This window comes from Ictalurus furcatus, chromosome 18, assembly GCF_023375685.1.
Source record: "Ictalurus furcatus strain D&B chromosome 18, Billie_1.0, whole genome shotgun sequence".
In the NCBI taxonomy this organism is placed as follows: domain Eukaryota; kingdom Metazoa; phylum Chordata; class Actinopteri; order Siluriformes; family Ictaluridae; genus Ictalurus; species Ictalurus furcatus.
The window spans coordinates 6,573,644-6,597,538 of record NC_071272.1 but is presented as its reverse complement, the minus strand read 5'-3'; the positions used below and the strand labels follow the sequence as shown (position 1 = coordinate 6,597,538).

General features: G+C 39.1%; 1 protein-coding gene across 1 annotated transcript; it reads left to right on the top strand.

The window, feature by feature from the left end:
• The first annotated feature begins 906 nt into the window (after positions 1 to 906).
• On the top strand, positions 907 to 18,093 carry dmgdh (dimethylglycine dehydrogenase). Its single transcript, XM_053649138.1, has 16 exons — positions 907 to 1,089; positions 2,364 to 2,535; positions 3,289 to 3,387; positions 4,284 to 4,448; positions 5,887 to 6,091; positions 9,770 to 10,018; positions 10,189 to 10,387; positions 11,554 to 11,723; positions 11,825 to 11,978; positions 12,121 to 12,286; positions 12,404 to 12,534; positions 14,599 to 14,816; positions 15,213 to 15,370; positions 15,544 to 15,603; positions 15,706 to 15,840; positions 16,585 to 18,093. Exons 1-16 carry the CDS (start codon positions 965 to 967, stop codon positions 16,792 to 16,794), a joined length of 2,616 nt encoding a protein of 871 aa, XP_053505113.1. The 5' UTR covers positions 907 to 964; the 3' UTR covers positions 16,795 to 18,093.
• Positions 18,094 to 23,895: the final 5,802 nt, after the last annotated feature.

The following is a 23,895-nucleotide window of genomic DNA, read 5'->3' as shown; positions in this document are numbered from 1 at the left end:
GTGAGACTTCTGTGTAGGGGTTAAGTACAGAGAATTTGAAGGACTACTTGATAAGACACCCACCCCCACCAGTTGTCAGTATGGCTATCCTGTAAGGACCTGTTTAGACTGGATCTTCCACACCAACTGGTCCCGAACACCCTGCAGCTCCAGGCTCCAGTTGCATCCAGCAGCAGACACGTTAACACAAGAGAAATAGCAATGTGATTAGTTACAGGCCCACATGCTTCGCAGACAGATGGAATGAATTTGGACTTGATTTGCAGGAATATTTGTGCAATGTTACTGCAATATTAAGGAGATATAATATATAAAGCATAGTCTATAGACACAGTAAGCCTATAATGTTTATATTAGCTAGGTTAATATTTTGTGGGCACAAATTTCTGAGTTCTAGACCTAATTTAACATTGAAGCTGTTGTTCAAAAACATTTTACTTCAATGTTGTATTGTACACAAGAGTTTTTAATGGATTTCGCAAAGGATCGAAAGCTAAACGCAAAGGATTTAGGATGGGCATAATAGGAAATAGGAAACAATCATCACATACACAGCACAAAGAAGATAGTGTAAGGTTGAATCTCACAAACTAGTCTCTACTGATTACTTAGTGGAAGATTTCGTGAGTTCTGCCATTTTGTAGCCTAATTATAGTGGAGAATAATATATAGGCTAGTGGAGTGCTTAACTGTTTAGGGTTAGTGTTTATATATAGATAACACAGATAATACAGGCTGTGAATTAACTCTGCTAATTAATTATAAATCTGCATTACAGAATGAATTCGACGTTATATAGTTGGAAATACAGAATTAAAAACTCGGTTAACATGGACACAGAGTTCAGAGTCGCAACAGCCTAGGTGCGCCAGTGCGCATGCGCGGAAAATCCAACGCGCAATGGGGACGGGGCGAGTTTCAGCCACGAAGACAAGTGTGTGTCTAATTAGAGACTTGATGCAACATGTCCAGAATTTTAAACACAGTTAATGCGCAATTAAAAAAAGATTTCAACTTCTACAGGAAGTTGAGGGGAATCACTGTGAGGGGTTTAAGCTGTACACTGCGGAAAGAAGCTGAGGAGAAAAGGTAATGACAATACAAAGCAGTTCTCAGTGTGTGTGTGTGTGTGTGTGATGGAGTATTTAAAAAGTGTAAAAATATTGAAAATTGATACTTTTATATCACGAATCTGATTACTTCTTCTTCTTCTTCTTCTTCTTCTTATTATTATTGTTATTGTTGTTGTTGTTGTATGCTGTTTTGAGCATGCAGCATTATGGACACTTTCTTCCATGCAAAATGTTTTGTGAAGTCAGTATTCATTTATGAACAGATTGATCTATCTTTAAGACAGCATTTTATTCTGTGCATCAATGCTGCTGAGCCAACTCAAGCGATATATATCTCTAGTCTATGCACTGGGTTATCACAGTGTAGCTTGTGCTCAAACATCTTTCATCTTATAGACACTTTTTTTTCATTAAAAATAACTCTGGCGATGACTAAATGCTTTAGAATTATAATTAATAAGTGGTTTAAGAGATCCTCAGCTCTGTAAGCTCTGTATATTGTGTGTATTATGTTGTTGCAATACATCTTGGACAATATTGAACAAATATCTCACTCAAGTCTATATAGTCTACACTATACAACCTACAGTATACAACATATGCTGTACAATATATGCAGTGTATACAATCTATAATGTATAAGCAATACAATCTATACTATTTAATCTATTCAGGTTTATGTAAAATATGCGCAAGAAAATGTTCTACTGTTGTTGTTGTTGTTGTTGTTGTTGTTGTTTTCTTTTTCGTATTTTGTTTTAACATTGTCGTTATTTTAACTAAGAATTTCTTGGTATAAGGAAGCTTGTGCCTATGATGATAAAGTTATTGTGTCTCGAATCTGACTTGGAGTCAGCTTAAATTAAGTCCAGAAATGCCAGACTTCATCATCATCATCATCATCATCATCATCATCATCATTTTTCATTTGTTTAGCTTTATCCTGGTCAGGGTTACAGTGGATCTAGACCAGGTCTCTGGAACACTGTGGGTGAACATTCACAAAAACAGTCACACACTCATGTACACCTAGAGGCAGTGCAGCCTCACCAAATCACACCATACGAACTCAGAGGAAACCCACACAGACATAGGGGAGGAGAACATGAATAACTAATCCACTAATTACACATCGACAACTCAGGATCTAACAAGCAAGTCTGGAGCTGTGAGTCGGCAGCGCTACCTGCTTCACCACCATGCCATCCTCCACCCTAGATTATATCTCCACACATAGATTCTGTATTATTTCCCAACATTCTCAGTCCTCTCACCTTTTCTATCTCTCAGCGATGGTGGTGTAGGAGCTCTGGGTAAGAGGCTGAAGGATACAGCCGAGACTCTGATCATTGGAGGAGGATGTGTCGGTGTGAGTCTGGCCTACCACCTGGCCAAAGCTGGACAGAAGGATGTGGTGCTTCTGGAGAAGTCTGAGCTGACTGCTGGATCCACCTGGCATGCCGTAGGTCTAACGAAGGATTAAACACTTTTGTACAAGATTGTACTCTTCACTGTGTGGTGTATATAAATTTTGCTTGATTATGTATCAAGCAAGACATAATGGTCATTAAATGAGCAGTTTTGTAATTTCTTAGACCATTGACACACTGGACCTGACAAACATATTTGGCAAATTGAGATTTACAAGGTTCTAGTTGGCTTTTTTGTTGTTGTTGTCGTCATTGTTGTTGTTGTCATTTACCGAATATCGCAAAAAGTATGTTAAAAAATCTTAAAATCACAGAATAATTAAATAAATAGAGTTTTAATGTAAAATATAATTGATTGAATTGTAATTCCAAGGTTTTGTAATTTAATTTTCATCTCTAATTTAAATCACAGTTCTGTTTTGCGTGACACTGTGTAGCCATAGAAGCCCCACCCCCTTCCCTGGTAAACTCCTGTTGCATGGCTTGTGTTTGTATACTGCAACCTAATTGGCTCTTACAATTTTTGTCAGATTTTTCAACGAATTTAGCTTGTTCTGTTTTCTAAAAAAAAGGAGCAGTAAACCTACTACAGCGACAGTTTTTACGGTAGTTGGAACACTTACATTTTACAGCCTTATAGTAAGTTATGATCAAATTAATAATGCCGTAATGTGCATCCTCAGTACAAGAACTAAAGCTTGTAAGCTCTTGTAAGTAATAAATGACCTTTTTGGGCTTCAATCAGGATGATGATCATATAATGATGATGGTGTTTCCATCTGCAGGCTGGACTGACCACGTACTACCATCCAGGGATCAATCTAAAGAAGATTCATTACCACAGCATTAAGCTGTACGAGCAGCTGGAGGCAGAGACGGGCCAGGTAAGACATTAAAGAGCAGCTTCTAAATGATGGGAAGTGTATCCAGTGCTCAGAAGGCTGATGTTAGCCTGTATTATTTACTTCTCTCATTCACCAAACAGATTGATTCGCAAAACAAAACAAAAAAAATCATTTGGTGTGCACTACACTCATCAGCTTTTACTACACAGAGTAATTTGCATGCATAGGTGACAGACATTCTTTTTAAAACCAGGAACACATGTATATAGAAAAACCGACAATGCAGCGCTAATTAAAGCTGCCTTTTAACTGTCCTGCTTGGTACACAAAGTCAAATAAAGACTCCAGCCGATGTGAAGAGAAAAACGGCAGCCAAACGTTTGACAACAACTTGCTGGCTCGTTGTTGAGGGCACAAACACGATGTGCTAAGACATTTTCTCAGAAAAGGATAATGAGTATGTGAGAATTTATATACTCACTTGTGTCTGTTTTAATGCGTTTAATAACTAACTAGCCTGCAATACATTATAATAATACATTAGCTACCACTTTTTTTTTTGTGTATTCTGTGAAACCAAAACGTGGGACTGGGCATCACACTGGAGTTTTGGTGGATTAGCTAATAACTTGGATTGGATTTGACCAAAACCATTTATGTTGTTGGCACAATAATAAAAACTGAATACTTTCTACCACATACTAGTAACATTTATAGTGGGAAACATTGTTAGTTCTCTGTTGCGCCACATGTTTCAACATGTTTTGAATTGCTCTTTAGGCAACCAAAGAATGGTTCTTTTTATTGCCTGACTTTATATCAGTCAGTCCTTCCTTCTTTCATTCTAAATAGCATTGGCAAAAGATTTCCAAACAAGTTTCATTAGAACGAATGCAGCAGTAATAACATAACAGTAATGTCGAGTATTGTTCCAGGCAGTGGGCTTCCATCAACCAGGAAGTGTGAGGATCGCTTCGACTCCGGCACGAGTGGACGAGATGAAGTACCAGATGACCCGCACTCACTGGCACCCCACTCCACAGTTCCTCATCACACCCGAGAAAGTCCATGAGCTCTTCCCTCTGCTCAACATCGACAAGGTGAGAGAGAACCAAAGTCAGATTGGGCTACACGTGAAGTAGGAGCAGTTCTGCAAAGAGGCGCCTCAATATTTGATATAATTGGGGTTAAATCATGTGCAGAGGAACAAACAGCAACGCTCATGACCAAGTCTACTCTAATTCCTGTTATCTAACTGATAGAACTTTTACAGGAGGTGCTATGGTGTGTGGTGTTTAGAAATCTGAATTTTTTCATAGGAAATCGTAGCTTTCTATTAGGACTAACAATCTATGTTGGTAATCCCACCTTTTATTAATTTTTTTTTAACCAAATGATGTTTCTAAAGTTTTATTTTGTTACTCACATATATAGTTAAAACACTGAGATTCTAGGATCATGTTCTCTGTGGGACCCATTCTCCAAGTGAAAGACTTTACAATGTGTGTAATGTGTCTCATCTTGCCACTGTGTCCACATGGCAAAACAAATCACAAGCAAAAACACCATTCTATAATTTGAGTCAATGTGCTTAAAACCTTATCACACACACACACACTCACTTTTTAATATACAGGGTGTCCCAAAAGTCTCCATATATAGGGGACTATGTTTGCCAGGACCACGTCGGTTGTGTCTTTGTCAGTGGATGTTCATGGACTTCCACTTCTTCTCGGTCAGTCCACAACACTTCCAGTCTTTTTGAATTAGTTAATAAGTTTGGTAATGGTGTGTAATCGTGTGTGACGTGCTCACCATGTTTCCTGTGAAAGTCCATTGCAACCTTCCGACAGTGTCCTGATCCGGCCGTAAAAATGATTTCAATAGGTTCTTCTTTTGTCAAAGGTGTTCTTAAAGTCTATCTGAAAAAAAAACAACACATATATATATATATATATATATATATATATATATAAACCAAATATGAAAAAATTTTGGAAGGATTTTTGCTAAAAAGTGTTTATTTCCCGTATGTATGGAGACTTTTGGGACACCCTTATTTTAGACTGAAAGATTTTTCAATTCAAGAAATGTGCGCCAACATGTGGTTTGGGTACCGGTTTAGGCTAGAGTTCACTACTCTGTTCTGTTACACTGTACGTTTCCTAATCTAGAGCTTAACAGGAAGAATGTGCTTTTTTTCCTCTGTGTGAAAATGAGCTGTGTTTATGGTTCTAAGTGCGCTGATGTCCTGAATGGTATTCCTTCGTAGTTCAAATTAGATGAGTCCAAATCAACATGAAGTATACTGTAATATTAATAACTTTTTTTTAATGCCAAATAAGCAATTTGATATGACATTTTACTACCAGGACATTTCTGAATTTGTGTGTACAAGCTGAAGATAAAGAGTTTAAAAAATAAATTGAAAAAGAAAGAAGTTTTATAAAACGCATAATAGATTATGGACTATAAAATTGTCTCTGTTTCTCTGTCTAATCTATTTTGATGTCAGCATCGTTGTTCTCTCTTCCTCAGGTGTTAGCAGGTCTCTACACTCCCGGCGATGGACACATTGATCCGTACTCTCTCACCATGGCTCTCGCTGCCGGAGCTCGGATGTACGGCGCCCAGATCTACAGCCCCGCCCCTGTGACCGGTCTCGTCCCCACACCCGATGGCAGATGGGATGTCCAGACGCCTCATGGCACCATCCGTGCCAACCGAATCGTCAACGCCACAGGTTAGTACTACAACCTACTTTGAAGACTGGATAAATTCAAGATCATGTCAAATTGACAACAGTCCAATCCAGCTGATTCCGTAATCCATGTATGAAGAACGAGCCCCAGCAATGAACAGCGTAGAATTAACTCATTTAACATTTACTTTTCACAATTTAGTGATTATTCTAAAACTAGTATTATCGTTAAAGGTTAAGTTTATTTTTTTAATACTCATCATGTGACCTCACAAGCATGCTGTGTATGTTTTTTTTGTTTTTTGTTTTTACCGGGTGTTTGTGATTTTTTTTTTCTCAACACCAGCCCAAATATGGCATTTGCATAACAAGCTGTTGCTTCTGCATTTTCAAAAAAAAATTGAGGCTTTCCGCCTTCCCTATCAGCCAATCAGGTCTCGCCAGTGAGCCAAGCCAATAGCAGTGAAGCACAAAGAATTAAAAAGCATGTTAAGCATGACCTTCTCTCTCACTCTCTGTGCATAAATGTCCCCCATTTTCTTCTTCCTCAAGAACCTTGACTCTTGACCCTTTAGCTCTCTTTACGTTCTTCCATTCACTCTTTCGTTCTGACTCTCCATGTGTTCCTCCAAGACAGGTTCCTCGATTTGCTTTCTAATTTTGTCCCCTGGACCTGAAACCTAAAACGAGAGAAAGCACATAGCCAAGTTGTTGGATCTGCTGAACGTCAGGGCTTTTGAATGTGTGTTAAGCTTCTGTCAGAGATCTTGTTCACTTCACTCTTGTTTAATGAATTAAATTCACGCTGCAGAAAAGTCACTTCACGGAACAAGAAAAGGACGCTGGATGTGAAAGATGCACGTTCCAACTTTATCTGTTTATTTATGTATATATTATAAGCTATAATAATAATGTATAATAATGTATATATTACGCTGGAATAATGCCAGCTGGAAAATTCCAGTGTTACAGCAACAGACACGGGACAATATAAGATGAAGATCAAAGACAATATAGCAGTAAATACACAATATCCATAATAGTGTATGTGATGCATATTACTGTATGTACTTACTTAAATATTTGCTTTAGACCAAGTGTTGCAGCATGGAAACATGGCTTGTGTAAATAAAAGGAGTAAACTGATGGAGAATGGCCCCAATGGAAAACTAAACACCACCTGTGTGAGCTTGCTTTGCCTGTAAGAAGAAAAAAGTAAAACACCCCTTCCAAAATTCCAAAGTTTTTACATAATGTTTATCTTTCTTTTTGACTTGCATATTGACGTACAACTTAATTATTTACTTAAAGACTGACTTACATACTGGTGTACTTACTGGCTTATGTACCAGCTGACTTACTGACTTACTTTCTGACTTGCTTACTGAATTACTTCTGTACTGACTAAGTTACAGACTTACTCACTGGCTAGTGTACAGACTTCCTTATTGTATTACTGAGTTCTTTATTTACTGATTGACTTACTGACTTACTGACTGACTTCCATACTTACTTACTGACTTCCTTCCTTCCTTACTGACTGACTTACTGACTTCCTTCCTTCCTTACTGACTTCCTTCCTTACTGACTGACTGACTGATTTCCTTCCTTCCTTACTGACTGACTTACTGACTTCCTTCCTTACTTACTGACTTCCTTCCTTCATTACTGACTGAGGTGCTGACTTCCTTCCTTACTGACTGACTTACTGATTTCCTTCCTTCCTTACTGACTGACTTACTGACTTCCTTCCTTACTTACTGACTTCCTTCCTTCATTACTGACTGAGGTGCTGACTTCCTTCCTTCCTTACTGACTTCCTTCCTTCCTTACTGACTGACTTACTGACTTCCTTGCTTCCTTACTGACTTCCTTCCTTCCTTACTGACCGACTTACTGACTTTCTTCCTTACTTACTGACTTCCTTCCTTCTTTACTGACTGACTTACTGACTTCCTTCCTTCCTTACTGACTTCCTTCCTTCCTTACTGACTTCCTTACTTACTGACTGACTTACTGACTTCCTTCCTTCATTACTGACTGAGGTACTGACATCCTTCCTTCCTTACTGACTTCCTTCCTTCCTTACTTACTGACCTCCTTACTCACTGAGTGAATTACTGACTTCTGTACTTACTTGCTGACTTCTGTACTGACTGACTTACAGACTTATTCACTGGCTTGTGTACAGACTTCCTTACTGTATTACTGAATTCTTTACTTACTGACTGACTGACTTTCTTGCTTACTGACTGACTTACTGAATTACTTCCTTCCTTACTGACTTAGAGACCTCCTCACTTACTGACTGAATTACTATCTTACTGAATTACAGACTTCCTTATTTACTTACTGACTGATGTCCTTACTTACTGACAGAATTACTGATTTACTGACTTTTTTTAACTTTACTTTTAATTTCTTGCTTTACTGATGTATTTATGTACTAAGTTATTTATAAATATAACCCTGTGATTCACCTTACAGCCAAAACTGTCAGAGCTGCTGTTAGAAAATTAATCAACCCCTTCTGACCAATCAGAATTTAAGAATCCAGCAACGCTGTGATATCAAAATCCATCAAAATGGTAACAATTATTTAGATATAAATATATTTTCTGTAACAATAAATATAAAAATATTTAATGTTAACTGATTTAACTTCTATTTAACATTTTACATGATAAATACTACTGTACTGAGTTGTACTGCAGACACAGAAGGCAGGTTGCCGGATTGACCCATTAAACCAAAGCTTGTGAGCGATGTGAAATATTTATTTGAACAGACGGTTGTGTCAAGTCTCTGATTGCCAACTTTGACACACCCACACACCACCATATGCCTTTCAAACTACTCACGGACTACTCAGAGAGACAGAGAGAGAGCACATAGACAACTGCTCACTCAGTGAGGAGGTTACCTCAGGTCAATTTGGAGCGTTACGTAACCTGAGATAATCATTCTGCCAGAATCACAAACACATTTTTTGTTTTTAAGAGCCTGAACTGTCACTGCAGCAGTTATAAGCTTAACCATTGCCTAAGGTCCTGTTGCTTTATGAAACATTTTTTGATAACTTTTTACATTTATTTAAAAAAAAAAATATTTAACACTGGTTTTCTCTGGATGAGGTGTCCGGTGTCTGCTAATCTCAGCAGGACCTTTTCAGACTTACAATATGGTATTGCAACTTATAAATTGTAAATGAAGGCAAAGTAAATAAAGGTTGGGGTGTTTGGGAAGATCATCTTTGCACTGCGAAATAGGGGTGGGTGATATAACAAAATTGTCATATGGTTCTTGAAGGCTTTTCTATGATTCATAACACAGTTTGCTAACAATTTGTCAGCAATACAGTGGTGTTGCATTTAAAAAATAAAGGTCTACAAAAATAAACGTGTTTCTAACTGGTGTTTAAAAATAAAATTGTATTTATTTAAAATATTCAATATATTTACGACTACAATAAGAAAATAAATCTGATCTCAACTCTGAATGCAGCCCTTCAGAATCTTCTTTTATTTTTAACTAAATAAGGGCATGTTCATTGGTCACTAAATTGATCCGTAATGATGACTCGTTGACGGCTAGAACCCGATCCCGAAGCTAGAATGTATATTCTTTTAAATGTTAGACAAAAATATTCATGCTAAACTCATTCTCGACAGAAACGCCTTATAATGCTCTGTAGATGTTCATGATCTCATTGGTCCACAGGTTTCTGGGCGCGGGAACTTGGCCAGATGGTTGGTCTGGAGCATCCCACCATTCCTGTCCATCACCAGTACGTGGTGACGGCAACGATTCCCGAGGTGAAGGCCCTGAAGCAGGAGCTGCCTGTGATCCGGGACCTGGAGGGTTCGTACTACTTGCGTCAGGAGAGAGACGGCCTGCTTTTTGGCCCCTATGAAAGAGAGGAGAAGATGGTGCTTCAGGATTCGTGGGTCAGAGATGGAGTCCCTCCAGGTACCAAATACCACCCAGTGTGATGTGAAACCCAATGGGAGTGTTTATTCTTGCATTCTGTTCATTGAAAGTCATTTTATATCCATCCAGAACACAGTTTAAGAAATTCAAAATGCTTAAATTTTTATACATTGTTTATTTATTCAAAATGTTTATCAACCTCTGACTAGGTTTTGGTAAGGAGCTGTTCGAATCAGACCTAGACCGCATCATGGAGCATGTGGAAATGGCCATGGAGATGGTTCCTGTCCTCAAGCATGCCGACATCATCAACATCGTGTCCGGACCGATCACATACACACCAGACCTGCTGCCAATGGTGGGGCCACATCAGGGACTCCGCAACTACTGGACCGCCATTGGCTTTGGGTAAAAATGCACTGTGTGGCATGTGGCCATTTTAACAATAAAATTCATAATGAATGTGAATTATAAAATCATTAGCTGTCTACTATCTGCTTCTTGCAATCCACAGTTCTGTTGAATTCTCGAATCTGATTGCTTTTCAGTAACAGCATCTCTGACAGTAATAATAATAATAATAATTCCTTACGTTTATATAGCGCTAGAAACTCAAAGCACTTTACATAGTATGGGGGGAGAATCTCATCAACCACCACTAGTGTGTAGCATCCACCTGGATGATGCGATGGCAGAACACCCACTAGCTATTAGTGGAGAGGATAGAGTGATGTAGCCAATTCAGATATGGGGATTATTAGGAGGCCCTAATTGAGAAGGGCCAGTGGGGGAATTTCACCAGGATATAACCCTACTCTTTTACAATATAAGTGTCCTGGGATTTTTAACAACCACAGAGAGTCATGCTGTTACTATAGTATAGTTTCTTACCTGTCCCTGTCATAAGGCCCCACGTAGGCCACAGGGTGAGCACCCCCTGCTGACCTCACTAATACCACCAATTCCAGTAGCAACATTAGTTTTCCCCCCCAGGAGGTCTCCCATCCAGGTACTGGCCAGGCTCAACCCTGCTTAGCTTCAGCAGGAAACTGGGCGAGAACTGCAGGGAGATATGGCTCTGACCAGTAGGGCTGCCTTCAAGAAAATGGCAGGTTTATGTTAATGCACTCATTCCAATATGTGATCAATCCTATAATAGTACTATAGTCTATAGTCTTTGTAACAGTCAGTAAGTTTTCTGCCATGGGAAAATCTTCAGGACAAAGTAGTGTGCACGTACTGGTTTTTCTGCATTACAGTGTATTACAAACAAAACTTTTTTTTATGTCTTATTAATTTCTAGAGAGAGAAGAAAAGAGAATGTGGTGAGAGAATGATGGTTTTGTTACTGTAAGTGCTATAAACAGGAACTAACTCGTTTTCAGAACATTATATGTAACTATAAATAGATAGAAAGTGTCGATAAAAGAATGTAAATGTTGGCAAATAGCTGTGGTAAGAAAGTAAGATGTAAAAGTTGTATCACAGAACCTTTTACAAAGCAAAATATATATGTTATTGTAAATAACTAACCACATGAACAAATGATTTTGTTGGTTGTTGATATGTGATAGGTATGGCATCATTCACGCTGGTGGAGTTGGAAAGTTCCTCAGTGACTGGATCATGAGCGGCGAGCCCGCTTATGATCTGATTGAATGCGACCCAAACCGCTATGGCAAGTGGACTACTGTGCCGTACTTGTGTGCCAAGGCCAGAGAGTCATACGGCTTTAACAATGTGGGTAAGTGTCTACACAACCTAAACATTGTCCCAACAGTGTGGCAGGCTTAAAAGATACAATATGTCTTTATAATATTCTCTCTCTCTCTCTCTCTCTCTCAGTGGGTTACCCTAAAGAGGAGCGCTTTGCTGGTCGCCCCACTAGCAGAATCAGTGGGCTCTATGAGCAGCTGAAGGATAAATGCTCCATGGGCTTCCATGCAGGCTGGGAGCAGCCACATTACTTCTACAAGCCAGGAGATGACGTGGGCTACAAGTATAACCTCTACCTTTACACATGAACATGATCACAGCAAAGTCTAGGTGTTTGATCACCTCTACACGTTACTATCGATTAGTACAGTTTTCTCTGATATATGTGATAAATAGGTGTCTGAGATGTTTTTGGCCCCTCACAGACCCAGTTTCAGAAGAACAAATTGGCACGGACCAGTCGGCCGAGAGTACAAGCTTGTAATGGAGAAAGTGGGCGTTATTGACCTTTCACCATTTGGCAAGTTCATGGTCAAAGGGAAGGACACGCACGGGCTGCTGGACCGACTGTTTGCCAACACCATGCCGAAGGTGAGAGGCAGAAGATGAAAGAAAAGGTTTAGATATTATTTAAGCTTTATGTTTTTGGGAATTCTGTGAGCTGTATGTGATGATGCGATGATGACCTCACTTCGGTTACTGCCACAGGTGGGCTTGACTAACATCAGTCACATGCTGACACCCAGAGGGCGTGTCTACGCTGAGTTCACCATTACCCAGGTCGCACCTGGAGAGTTCCTGCTCATCACTGGCTCAGGGTCCGAACTGCATGATCTGAGGTTGGTCTCTCACAAGCTTTAATTGAAATTTAACTGATCCAAAATGACTTCCATGTGAGGCAGAATACAAGAGAGGAGTTGATGGTTAAGGGGTCCAGCTCTGGCTCTCTGGCAGTCCCGGGAATTGAGCTCATGACCTTCCGGTCACTAGCAGGCTCCTTTTTTTTTTTTTACCAGGTATACTAGGTATAATGTTCAATTACCCAAAAGATACTGAGACAAACATCCATTTGCGCAAGAATTTCAAAATGTTTGCTTCTTAGCTGTAGCTGACCTTTGGTCTATGTTTGTAATCTTAACCTGATAATACCCTCTGTGTCAAAGTATGTAGCATTTCAGACATGGAGAACTTTTTTTATCAGTTCTGGGGTCAGTGAGGTTTTTCCCTGAGAGTTTGAGAGAAGGATGGACGTAAAGAGGTCATCATTCAGAAATAGGGCAGTGGGGAAGCATGGAAGGTAAGTGGCCTGTAAGAGTGCACAGGATAAAGCCAGACCCAAAAGTGTGACAAAATGATTCCAGACACTAATTAATGACGCAATGGAAATGTACAGTTTCTTCAATTATGTGATGAACTTTAAATGAATGTTGAGGTTACAAGCACTGAGACACAGGAATATTAAACATATTATCCATATGCATGGTATATAGTAGATTTAAAAATTTGTCTAGAATTTCATCAAAAGCATTTCCTGTTGCTGGACCTCACTCTCATTGAAGTTAGAGACCTTTTTATTTATTTATTTAACTCCTTATTTAACTCCTCACTTTCTTGCCACACAAATACCCACACACATACAGCCTACACACACATTCTGGCCCTCGTCATACTCGTATGAACCTTCCAAGGACTTCTTATTGGTTGTTATAAAAAGTGAATGTTTCACAGTCAGACTATTTTAGACCTCTGTATTGTAATGCTTCAATCTGACAGTCATTGGCCTTGCTCAAATCAGACAACACACTCCAAAATAATAATAATAATAATAAAAAATAAAAATAAAAAGTTTGCTTAGTCTGCCCTCTTGTGTTCAGATTCACACTTATATTAAAACATTTTGGACAAATTCAGCATACATTTCAAGCCATGTCACATAAGCAGTCATGACTATTAGCTGTTTTGTGAATTCTTTGATAGGAAGCTAATTATCTGGCTAATGTTAGCAGAAACTAGCTAACTTGCTAACAATAAGAGAAACTACTAGCAAACTAAGATTATACTATAAACCCATTAATTTATCTAGTTACCAAGTTTAAATGCTATTTACCGAGCTAGCTATCACAGCTAACTTGACAGACTAATTAGCTAATATTAGCCTTCACTCTCCTTGCTTGGTACTAAAAATAATAAAATCAGTAGCTATGTAGGAGTAACTAGCAGCAGTACTTTCTAAATGGTGTCAGCCTGGAGACTTTAGCATGCTTTAATGTTTGCCTTAATATGAGGGTTTACCTAAATAGCTAGCTGTAATTTCACAGTAATTTGTTATTTCACACGTAATCACTTTTTTTTGGGGTTCTTGACACCTCACTGTTGCTACTTAGCAGCTAGTTATCATGGTTAACTTGACTGACTAATTAACTAATATTAACTTTCACTCTTCCTGCTTGGTACTAAACTTAGTAAAATCAGTAGCTAGTAGTAACTAGCAGCAATTCTGTCAGACTGGTATCAGGAGACTTTAGCATGCTTTAGCAGTTGGCTTAATATGAGCACTTAAATTTTGTCTCCTATCTAACACCAGTCTTGTCTCAATTTGACATGAACAGTCATTTGTGGTTCATGGCAATCATGTTCATGTCTGTTTTGCTTTTTGGAAATTTTATCAGACCCTTATAAACACGCTTGCTGATGTAATAAGGTAGGGAATAAAACATTTGTGGGTGTGGTGTTAAAGGTAAATAATAAGCGACTGGGTGGTGTTACTGTTGCCACCTCGAAGTTGATTATTTTCCTATAATAGCACTTCCTGAAGTGTTTTTCTTTCTTATAACACCGCTCCAGTTCTAGTTCTTACACTTTTTTTTTTTTTTAAATGAATTTGTTTTCTGCCCCCTCCTCAGATGGATAGAGGGAGCAGCATCTGATGGTGACTATGATGTGGACATCACTAACGTGACTGATGATATCGGGGTGCTGGGAGTGGCGGGCCCGAACTCTCGCAAAGTCCTGCAGAAACTCACCAACGAAGACCTGAGTGATGGCGCCTTCAAGTTCCTCCACTGCAAAGCCATTTGTCTGGCTGGAGTACCGCTGCGGGCCATACGGATATCATATACAGGTATGAGAATGGGGAATTCTGCCTCACGTGGCAACCATAATCGCACCAGTTAGTTGTATTAGTTTTGATAAACTATTTTATATTTCTCAATTGAAATCACATCATTCTTCATTCTCAAATTTAAGTTTTTCTCATATTCTGTGAGCAGTCATAAGACATGTTTGGTATCCAAAGTGTCCAGGCTAAAAGTAAAATCTTTCCACAAAGACATACCCAGCTCGTCGTTTCAAATCACAGTGTTAAGCTATGCAGCCTCATTTTTAACATTCAGAAGGTGGAGTTTAGGTAGTGGAGTGATAACAAACTGCACAAAGCAAAAAAACCCCAGCAATTCTGGTTTTCCAGGATAGATGCCACACATGTGAAGGGTAAACATCTGCTTGTGTGTTTGTTAAGGGGAGCTGGGTTGGGAGCTGTATGTGGACATGCCAAAGCTGGCAGAAGTATACCAGGCCATCATGGAGGCTGGAAAAGAAGAGGGCATCGATAACTTCGGCACTTACACCATGGCCTCCCTCAGGCTGGAAAAGGGCTTCCGAGGCTGGGGAGCTGAAGTCTGACACACACACACACACACACACAAACCCACACACACAAACCCACACACACAGTAGAAGATAAAGCCCTCACAAATGTGTAATTAAATACCTATCAGACTGAAAATCTAAACTATTCAATTAAAATTAAATTCTGACCTTCTTCGGTGTGTGTGTGTGTGTGTGTGTAGATGAACTGTGACACAAATCCTCTCGAGGCTGGTCTGGATTACTTCATCAAACTCAACAAGGTAGCTTGGTATCTTTTGAAATATCTTTTTTGATTAGAGATTATGTTAAGAAAACTTTTAGGCTATTAAGGCCTAAATCATCGCTGTGTATGTGTGCGCCAGCCTGCAGATTTCATTGGAAAGAAGGCACTACAGGAAATCAAGGCCCTGGGACTAACGAGGAAGTTAGTGTATCTCACCGTGGATACGGACAACGTGGACCCTGAGGGAAATGAGACTATCTGGCATGATGGAAAGGTAAAATACAATGGTCATCAGAAGATTTCGTATGTTAGAGGGGAATATTTGTGACCAGCTCATTAAAAGTTACCTTTTTTTTTTTTATTAACAACATATTTGTACACAAATTAACAGTAATATTTTTAACTATACCGTGCACTCTTTTTTCTTTTTCTTTTTAATGACCACACTCACTGATACTGCTCTGTATGCTCAGGTCAACCATCCTCACTCTCCCTATTAAAGATACTGTTTAAGTGCCATACTATGTTTTATCAGGTTACTTTTATTGTTGGAAGACACTCTTGTTCCTTTTTATAATATTTTTCGTCGAGCACAGTTTGCAGCTTGTTTTCTTTTGATCATTAATCGTGAAATACATCCAGATTGCTGTCATTTTCATGTTGTCTATTTATTAGTGTTGAACACTAAGCTTATGTCGTATAGTATCACCTGGCACTGGATGCTTGTATCGGATCATTTTTATGAATAGGAGTATGAGTAATTAACATGGTATTGGACTGATACCTGATTGATACCTGGACTGGTTAATCAGCCAATTATGCTTGTCATATGAAGTCTGACTAATGTAGCTAACAAGTAATAGAAGTGTATAGCCTCCAGTTTGGCATCATTTATAATGCCATGGTTTCTATCACAGCCTCTCCTCAGTCCTGGCCTGGCGTTGTTAGCAAGACCACAGTTAATACATTGCCCTTATAGTGTAATCTTTACACTTCCTCACTTGTGTGTTCCATCTAGGTGGTTGGGAACACGACCTCTGGAGCGTACAGCTATTCGATTCAGCAGAGCCTGGCGTTTGGTTACCTCCCCATTGACTTGGCCACCGTTGGTCAGAAGGTGGAGGTGGAGCTCCTGGGCCGGAAGTATCCAGCCACAGTGGTCCAGGAGCCACTGGTGCACACCGAACCCACCAGAACACGTCTGCAGAAGAAGAAGAGCGCAGAGTGAAGTGGGAACACCTGTTTCAGGGAACCAGTCCTCAACAATGTGACCAGAAAAACCCCCCAGATAATTTTCAGTCATGGTACTGAATTATGCAATAAACTCAACACACAGCGTTTGCATTTCAGAAATAAAACCTAAACGTCACGTGGCTCTGAAATAAAAATGGAAAGATGCAATTTCTTGCATGTCTTAAAAAAGTTTTTAAAATATCGTGTCTTAAACAAGATACAATGAGCTATTTGTGGGCCATTGACGTTGCCCTGTTATGAAAAAGTTTTAAAAATGAACTTTTTGTTTTGAAAACTGCCGGTGTGATCACATAAAATGCTCCTTGATCTTCTGCTCTTTTCGTAATCTAAAATGCTGATGATGTTAATTATATGGCATGCATTATTGTTATCAAGTTTTTTACTAGACATTGCTGCAGTGAATTTGGTGGGGGGGTTTTTTTGTTTGTTTTTTTGTTTTTGGAAAGGGTTGTATGTCCAGGAGATTTCAGGCAGTTTAATTTTACCAGGAATATATTGAAGTAATATAACATTATGGGACATTATGGAATTAAACCATTTATTGCTCAGTCGAATGAGAAAACTGGGAGCACAAGGCTTTTTTGAGCTAAACAAATGAAACACTTAACCTTTAACCTCACAGATTAAGATCAGTTATGGCACTTTAATCATGTCAATCTAGCAGTCCCATAATTACTTTCTTTCAACAGACTTTTTTTTTAATGTCCATGATGCCCAATAATAAGACCTTTGGGCAAAATGATAAGGCAAATGACAAAGAGTACTGTGGAAAAATATACTAGTAAAACTTGGAGGTTTGAAGGTAGTAAAGATTCTAGCAGCAGATTATTGCTTTCATCTCATTAACCTCTTCCATTGCATGTTGGAGTTGTAAATCATTTCTGGTTTTTTTTGTTGTTGTTTTTTTTGTTTGTTTGTTTTTTTAAACCTAAATCAATCTTATAAAGTAGAATAGTGATTTTGTTGTTTACATAAGAAATTTATATCTACCTTGATCGAATGAATAATTATTTTTGCTTCAGTGTTGAATGTAATTTGGCAGATTCAATTCCATTCATTTAAATATCTTCGAGGCATTAGAAGTTGAACTCAATTTTGGTGCCTATAACAAACTGACTTCAGTCTTGTGTTATTGTTGTTTGTTTTTCCGTTAATGAAAGGAACCATTGCTGTCACTGGTCTTACCCTAAAGTATTCCTGTAAATTTGAATGTTTATTCTTTTGTTTTTAAATTTTATGTTCACAGTTTTTGAATAAAGTCATCATTACTGAACTTCTCTTCTGTTCCACTGATTTGGTCTGTCTCAACAATGAAAGCAATGCGGTGTTCTGTGCTTGTGATGAAAAGTTGTGAGTCAAATCCCAAGCTTGGTCCAGTGAGTCTAATGATCCGATCACTCGGACCAAATGCGGAGGTGGTCTGGATGCATGTTGCCAAAATACAGTTGTAGTGAGAATGGAAAGTTGTCCTAATGCATCATCGACAACATAAAAAAAAAAGTGAAATCGAGATGCTTTTGAATGGTCCAGTCATACTGTTGATGCATGTAAAATTGAGGTTTTTTTTTGTTTGTTTTGTTTTTTTATCCATGCACACAATATATAATTAAATCTCTTTTACCACAGTGCTGTTGAATTCACAATTCTGACTGGTGAAAAAGGTGCTGGTCAATTTTTAGAACCAGGAAGTGGAATCACTGCTAGGCCTTCTTTGCTGGGCAGGTGAGGTTGAGGGTCCAGGAGAGGTCCTCTGTCATATGCACACCAAGAAACTTTTGACTCTCTCCACAGTTGTTCCAAAAGAGGTTGATAAAGGAACAACTGATAAAGATCTGTATAATGTACAGTGCTGTGAAAAGATATTTGCCCCATCCTGATTTCTTTTTGTTTTTGAATATATCTCATACTAAGTTGTTTCAGAAATTAAAAACTAATCTAAGATAAAATAAAGGCAACCTGAGTAAACACAAAATACAGTTTGTAAATGATAATGTTATTTATTGAAGCAAGTCAATCAATCAATCAATCAATCCCAATACCAACTAGGCTTGTATGAAAATGTATTTGCCCCGTAGTTACTAATTCCCCAAATCTATGAAACCGCATACATAATGGGGTTCAGTTGGATTAGACACAACCAGGCCTGATTACAGTCAGCCCTGTTCAATCAAATAAACACTTAAATATAATTTTTTTAGTTGGTTAAAAAGTCTTAAAATCGATTTCTAGAGTCGATTCTCTGGTTCTATGAATTCCCAAGCTTCTCGGTTCTCTAAAACCAGGCATCGGGAATAAAGAGTCGACTCTAAAGCCTCGGAGTTATTTTCGCACAGTGAAACTGATTCGAATCAGTTTCTCTGACAGACGACTTAAAATGTGAAAATTAAGAGATTCCGACTTCTTTCAGCACCACAAACCTCAGCAGTCTGACAGCATTTCCTTTTGGAAAACGAGAAAAACAAGTTTGTAATAAATAAATAATAAAAATAAATCCCGTCACCATGGCTACCTGCTTGAAGGAGGTGAGGTAATTTAGCAACCGTTTGCTTACCAAAGTAACTAAAATGGCCGCCGCTCATAATACGTGATGAATAGCAAACAGTAGGAAAAGATTCAGCCTCGCTGTGTCATTCATACTGTCAGTCATAGTAGTTTATTGCAATCAATTAATATTACACTATTTATTTTTAATACCTGGAATTAACTTTAGACCTTCTGGAATGAAACAGTGGCTGTTAGAGATTTGTCAAAAGACAGTTAGTTCCTTCTTCATGTTATTGCAGACTCCTCAGACAAGGAAGTCTTTCAGTTTCTAAATTTCTAAATTGAAATACGAATTAAAGTTAAGTACTAACAAAACTGTCGGTTAAGCAAGCGGAGTCACCGATATGTATTTTACAGGTTGGAAGGAGTCTCCAGTACCAGCGCTTCGTAACAGTCAGAGGTAAAGCTGCAACTTCCAACAGGAAATTTGTCGCTTTGCAGTTTATTGTCAGTATAATGACATATTATCAATAAACACGAATAAATCGTAAACTTCTGGGTGGTAACAGGAACTTCGCTTCATCTCACCCGCTATTATTAATAATTTTTTCCAATAACAGCATGCTCCTGTGTGTTATTCCTTCCATATGACTCATCCTTAACGAAAACGCAGCCTGGGTGTTCAGTCATGCAGCTCTTTAATAACCAGATAATACAGCTGTAATCCTTTGTTATCTTGTATAATTTATGTGCATAATATAGTTGCAGCCAGTCGTTAGGGAAAATAATGCCGGTGTTTGGTAAAGAGCGAGGTTGAAAGGGAAAGCCCTCAGTTTCCTCTCATCGCTTTCTCTCTCTCCGTCTCTCCCTCAATTTCCTGCACTTTAATGAGTTGGTGTAGGAGTGGACCCGACACACTCAAGTCACGACTATGGAGATTGCGCACACACTCACACACACTGTTTTCATTCACTCCATTGCGCTCTCTCTCTCTCTCTCTCTCTCTCCCTCTCTCCTCCAAATAATTCTTATGTAACAGAGAAATTTATAATAATAGCATAATTGATCATTGTTCCAATGTAACTGTCACCCTTTTTAAAGCATAATAAGGAACAATTACCAACAATCACTTTTTATTTTATCCGTTTATTGTTACGTTTAATGTGGAACACTGTGAAACTACGTAGTTCCTGTTATCATTTGTATTATAACGGCTACAAGCAGTCGTTCTCTCCCCGACTTCCCTCTTTTGACGTTAATAAGACAAAAACAAACCAACAACAACAACAGCTTGTCATGTTACTGAGAAACTGCAAATCGAAAAAAGTTAGTGGGATAGGCTCCAGGCTCCTCACAACCCTGTGTATGGTAAGTGGTATGGAAAATGGATGGATTTGAACTACAGCCGGAAACACAGTCAGAGCTGCTGTTAGAAAACAAAAATGAATCGACATCATGTGACCAATCAGAATTGAGAAATCAACAGCATGTTATAATATGATCTCAAAACCAACCTGGCAGCAAAAGTCACTTTTTATTTGTGCGTCATCATCATGTCTACAGCAAACAACCCCCCCAAAAAAACCCATAAAAACAAAGAGAACATGCACAGAACGTCACAGTCGATATATACATGCTTCAATAATTCAATTTTGGAGCGACATGACCTCGCTGAGTCATCCAGTGTCTGAGTGCCAATGCTTTAACACTTGCAATGGGGAACAGCGTGCAAGTACAAACAAAATAACTAAATATCGTACTACTGGGCCTTAAAATGACGATTTAACAGACATTAGTGACCTGAAAATTAATCTGGATTATAGACGGGCATCGTGGCTGGGTGTGAGGAGAGACGACTGACCCTGTTGTGTTGTGGACCGTAGAGAAAATGGGAAATGTCAATATCAGAGCTGTGATATAGTATTAAATAAATTAATAATGAGATGGGTGCTTCATGGTATTTATGGTTTTATTATTTTACATGTTTTGGGTAATATTAATGTGCATCAAGTCTAATACAGTCATGTGAAAAAAAAGTACACCCCATGGAAATTGTTTGATTTTTTGGCGTATTTGGACATTTGATCCTCTTTGAACAGTGACTATTAATAAAGTTGATGTACTTGAACAAAATCATAAGGGAAATAAGCTTTTTCAATCATTTATTCAAGAGAAATATCAATAGATGTGATATTCTTCTGTGGAAAATGTAAGTACACCCTTGGTCTCAGAAGCTAGTATTGCCCTCTTTAGCAGAAATAACTTCTTGTAGGCGTTTTGCATAATTGTCCACCAGGCTTGCTGGAGTTTTTGACCAGTCTTTCATGCAATATTCTTTCAGTTGCAAGATGTTTGAGGGTTTTCTTGCATGCACCGCCCGTTTCAAATCCCCCCACAACCTTTCAATGAGATTCAAATCTGGGATTTGACTAGGCCATTCCATAACCCTCCATGTCTTCTTTTTGAGCCATTCCTTTGTGGATTTGCTAGTGTGCTTAGGATCATTATCCTGTTGAAAGGATCAACTTTCGGACAGATGGCCTCACATTATCCTCAAGCACTCTTTGATATGATGCAAAATTTAATATCATAGCAACCCCAAACCATAACATTTCCACCACCATGCTTCACAGTCGGTATGAGGTGCTTCTCCTGAAAAGGCCAAACAACTCTATCTTTGATTCGTCTGTCCAGGGCACATTCTTCCTTACCTATATGCTCATTGGCAAACTGTAGTCTTGCAAAGGCTTTTTTTTTTTTCAAATTTGTGCAATTTGTAGACGCCTACACTTTGACACCAGCAGTTGCAAGACTTACTAGCAGGTCCTGTGATGAAATTTCGTGGTTCTTCGAAACTTCTTTTTGCATCACACAACCTGCTCTTACCGTAGGCTGAATCCTCTGTCCGTTTGAAGTCCGCCCTACTTGTAGACGATTTTCCATACAGCGGAACGATGCATTTCGAATAATTTGGAGATCTTTTTTTTTAACTCCCTTGCCAGACTCATAAGCATCCACAGCCTTGCAGAACTCTTTAGATCTTGGCATGACGACACCACACACCTCAATACACAAAAGGAAAACCAGACACGTTATATGTATGATACCAGAGAGGTAAAATAAATAAAACCAGTTCCACCTGCACTCCCTAGGCAGGTACTAATCACTGGAACTCTAATCATCTTGAACACCTGGGCAGATTCAGTTTGCCAATTTTAATTCATCCTCCTGCTTAAGAAAACTCAAACAAGAATATTACAGAGAACCTTCGCAGGGAATGAAGGGCTGAGTTTGAGGAAGGCGAGACGCTCTTAGAAACAAAGCACGCTCGTTTCTCGTTCTGTGTGAAATGGATTCTCCCATGCATCACCTGAGCCGAGAATGGTTCAGCCCACTATTCAGCCAGCCTACCCTGAATGAGTCATCCCGCCTGCGTCTGATTGGCCGGCCGCTCTCCATCCCAAGGGATCGCCTTGCAGAAGGAAGCCGAGGCCTGACTCCATTCACAGAAAACGAGGCAGCGCCTCATCCGCCGCTTCATTCACAGCCACGGCGCCGATCGCGTTTCTTCTCCTCCACTCTCTAGCATCCTCTCTTTCTTTCAGCTCCTCACCTTCCTCACACTCCAGCCAGCATCGTCTCAGTCATCGCGTTGCCTCTAGAGAACAGAAACGTGCTGCCTCTCTCTCTCTCTCTCTCTCTCTCGCTATCTGTTTTTTTATTCATAGGCAGGCAGGAAGGCAAGACGTTGGGAGGGACCGCAGTACGAATGCTGCAGAAGAAGAAGAAGAAGAAGCTTATGAATGACTGACGCTCTCCTGATGCACACTTCCTGTGGACGGTTTTTACATGAATGGCGTGTTTTCTCTCTCTCTCTCTCTCTCTCTCTCTCTCTCTCTCCCTCTCTCTCCCTCTCTCTCCACCCTGGATTAACGCAGCGGGCTCCTCTCTGCCAGCTGGCTCTCAATGAAGCAGAGAAAGATCGGCTCTTCTGATTTATCCCGCCGTTCATTCAGATCCCGGACTCACTTCTTTAGCGTCGTGGCTTTTTGAAACGACAATCCTTTTTTTTTATTATTCAACACGAGAAAAGAAACTAAGCGTGTCTTAGTCTTAGTCTTGGAGGAATTTATGATTAAATGTGATCGTTACCTAGGGGAATTTGTGATTAGGTAGCAAGGGCTGTCATTTCGGTGATGTATTTGAATATGTAGGGGGGGAACATGGAGAAGTGTTGTATAAAGAAGGGGAAAACGTCTCTGGGTTTATGCTGTGATTGAGAGAATTTGGTAACCATGGAGAAGCAGTGATATAAGCGCTGTTTAGAATGAGGCACATCAACACGGCAGAGACTCAGACGCATTTTCATTTTAGATATTAAATATATATATATATGTATATATATATAATATGTATATAGGGTCTGCATTTTCTTCCAAAACCGAAACCAAAGTGATTTGTATATATATATATATATATATAATTTTTTTTTTCTCAATGAGAGATTTGCCCTTATCGCTTAACACGTGAGCTTCTGATGGTTTGGTTCGTCTTTATGGCACAGAATCACTAAGCTTTGCCTTTCTGTCAG

Bases quoted from the DNA above. Each gene is read 5' to 3' on its own strand.
- dmgdh (XM_053649138.1), top strand. From the start codon at position 965: ATGTCCAGAATTTTAAACACAGTTAATGCGCAATTAAAAAAAGATTTC. The intron at 14,817-15,212 runs GTATGAGAATGG...GTGTTTGTTAAG, and splicing joins CATACGGATATCATATACAG to GGGAGCTGGGTTGGGAGCTG. The intron at 15,604-15,705 runs GTAGCTTGGTAT...TGTGTGCGCCAG, and splicing joins ACTTCATCAAACTCAACAAG to CCTGCAGATTTCATTGGAAA.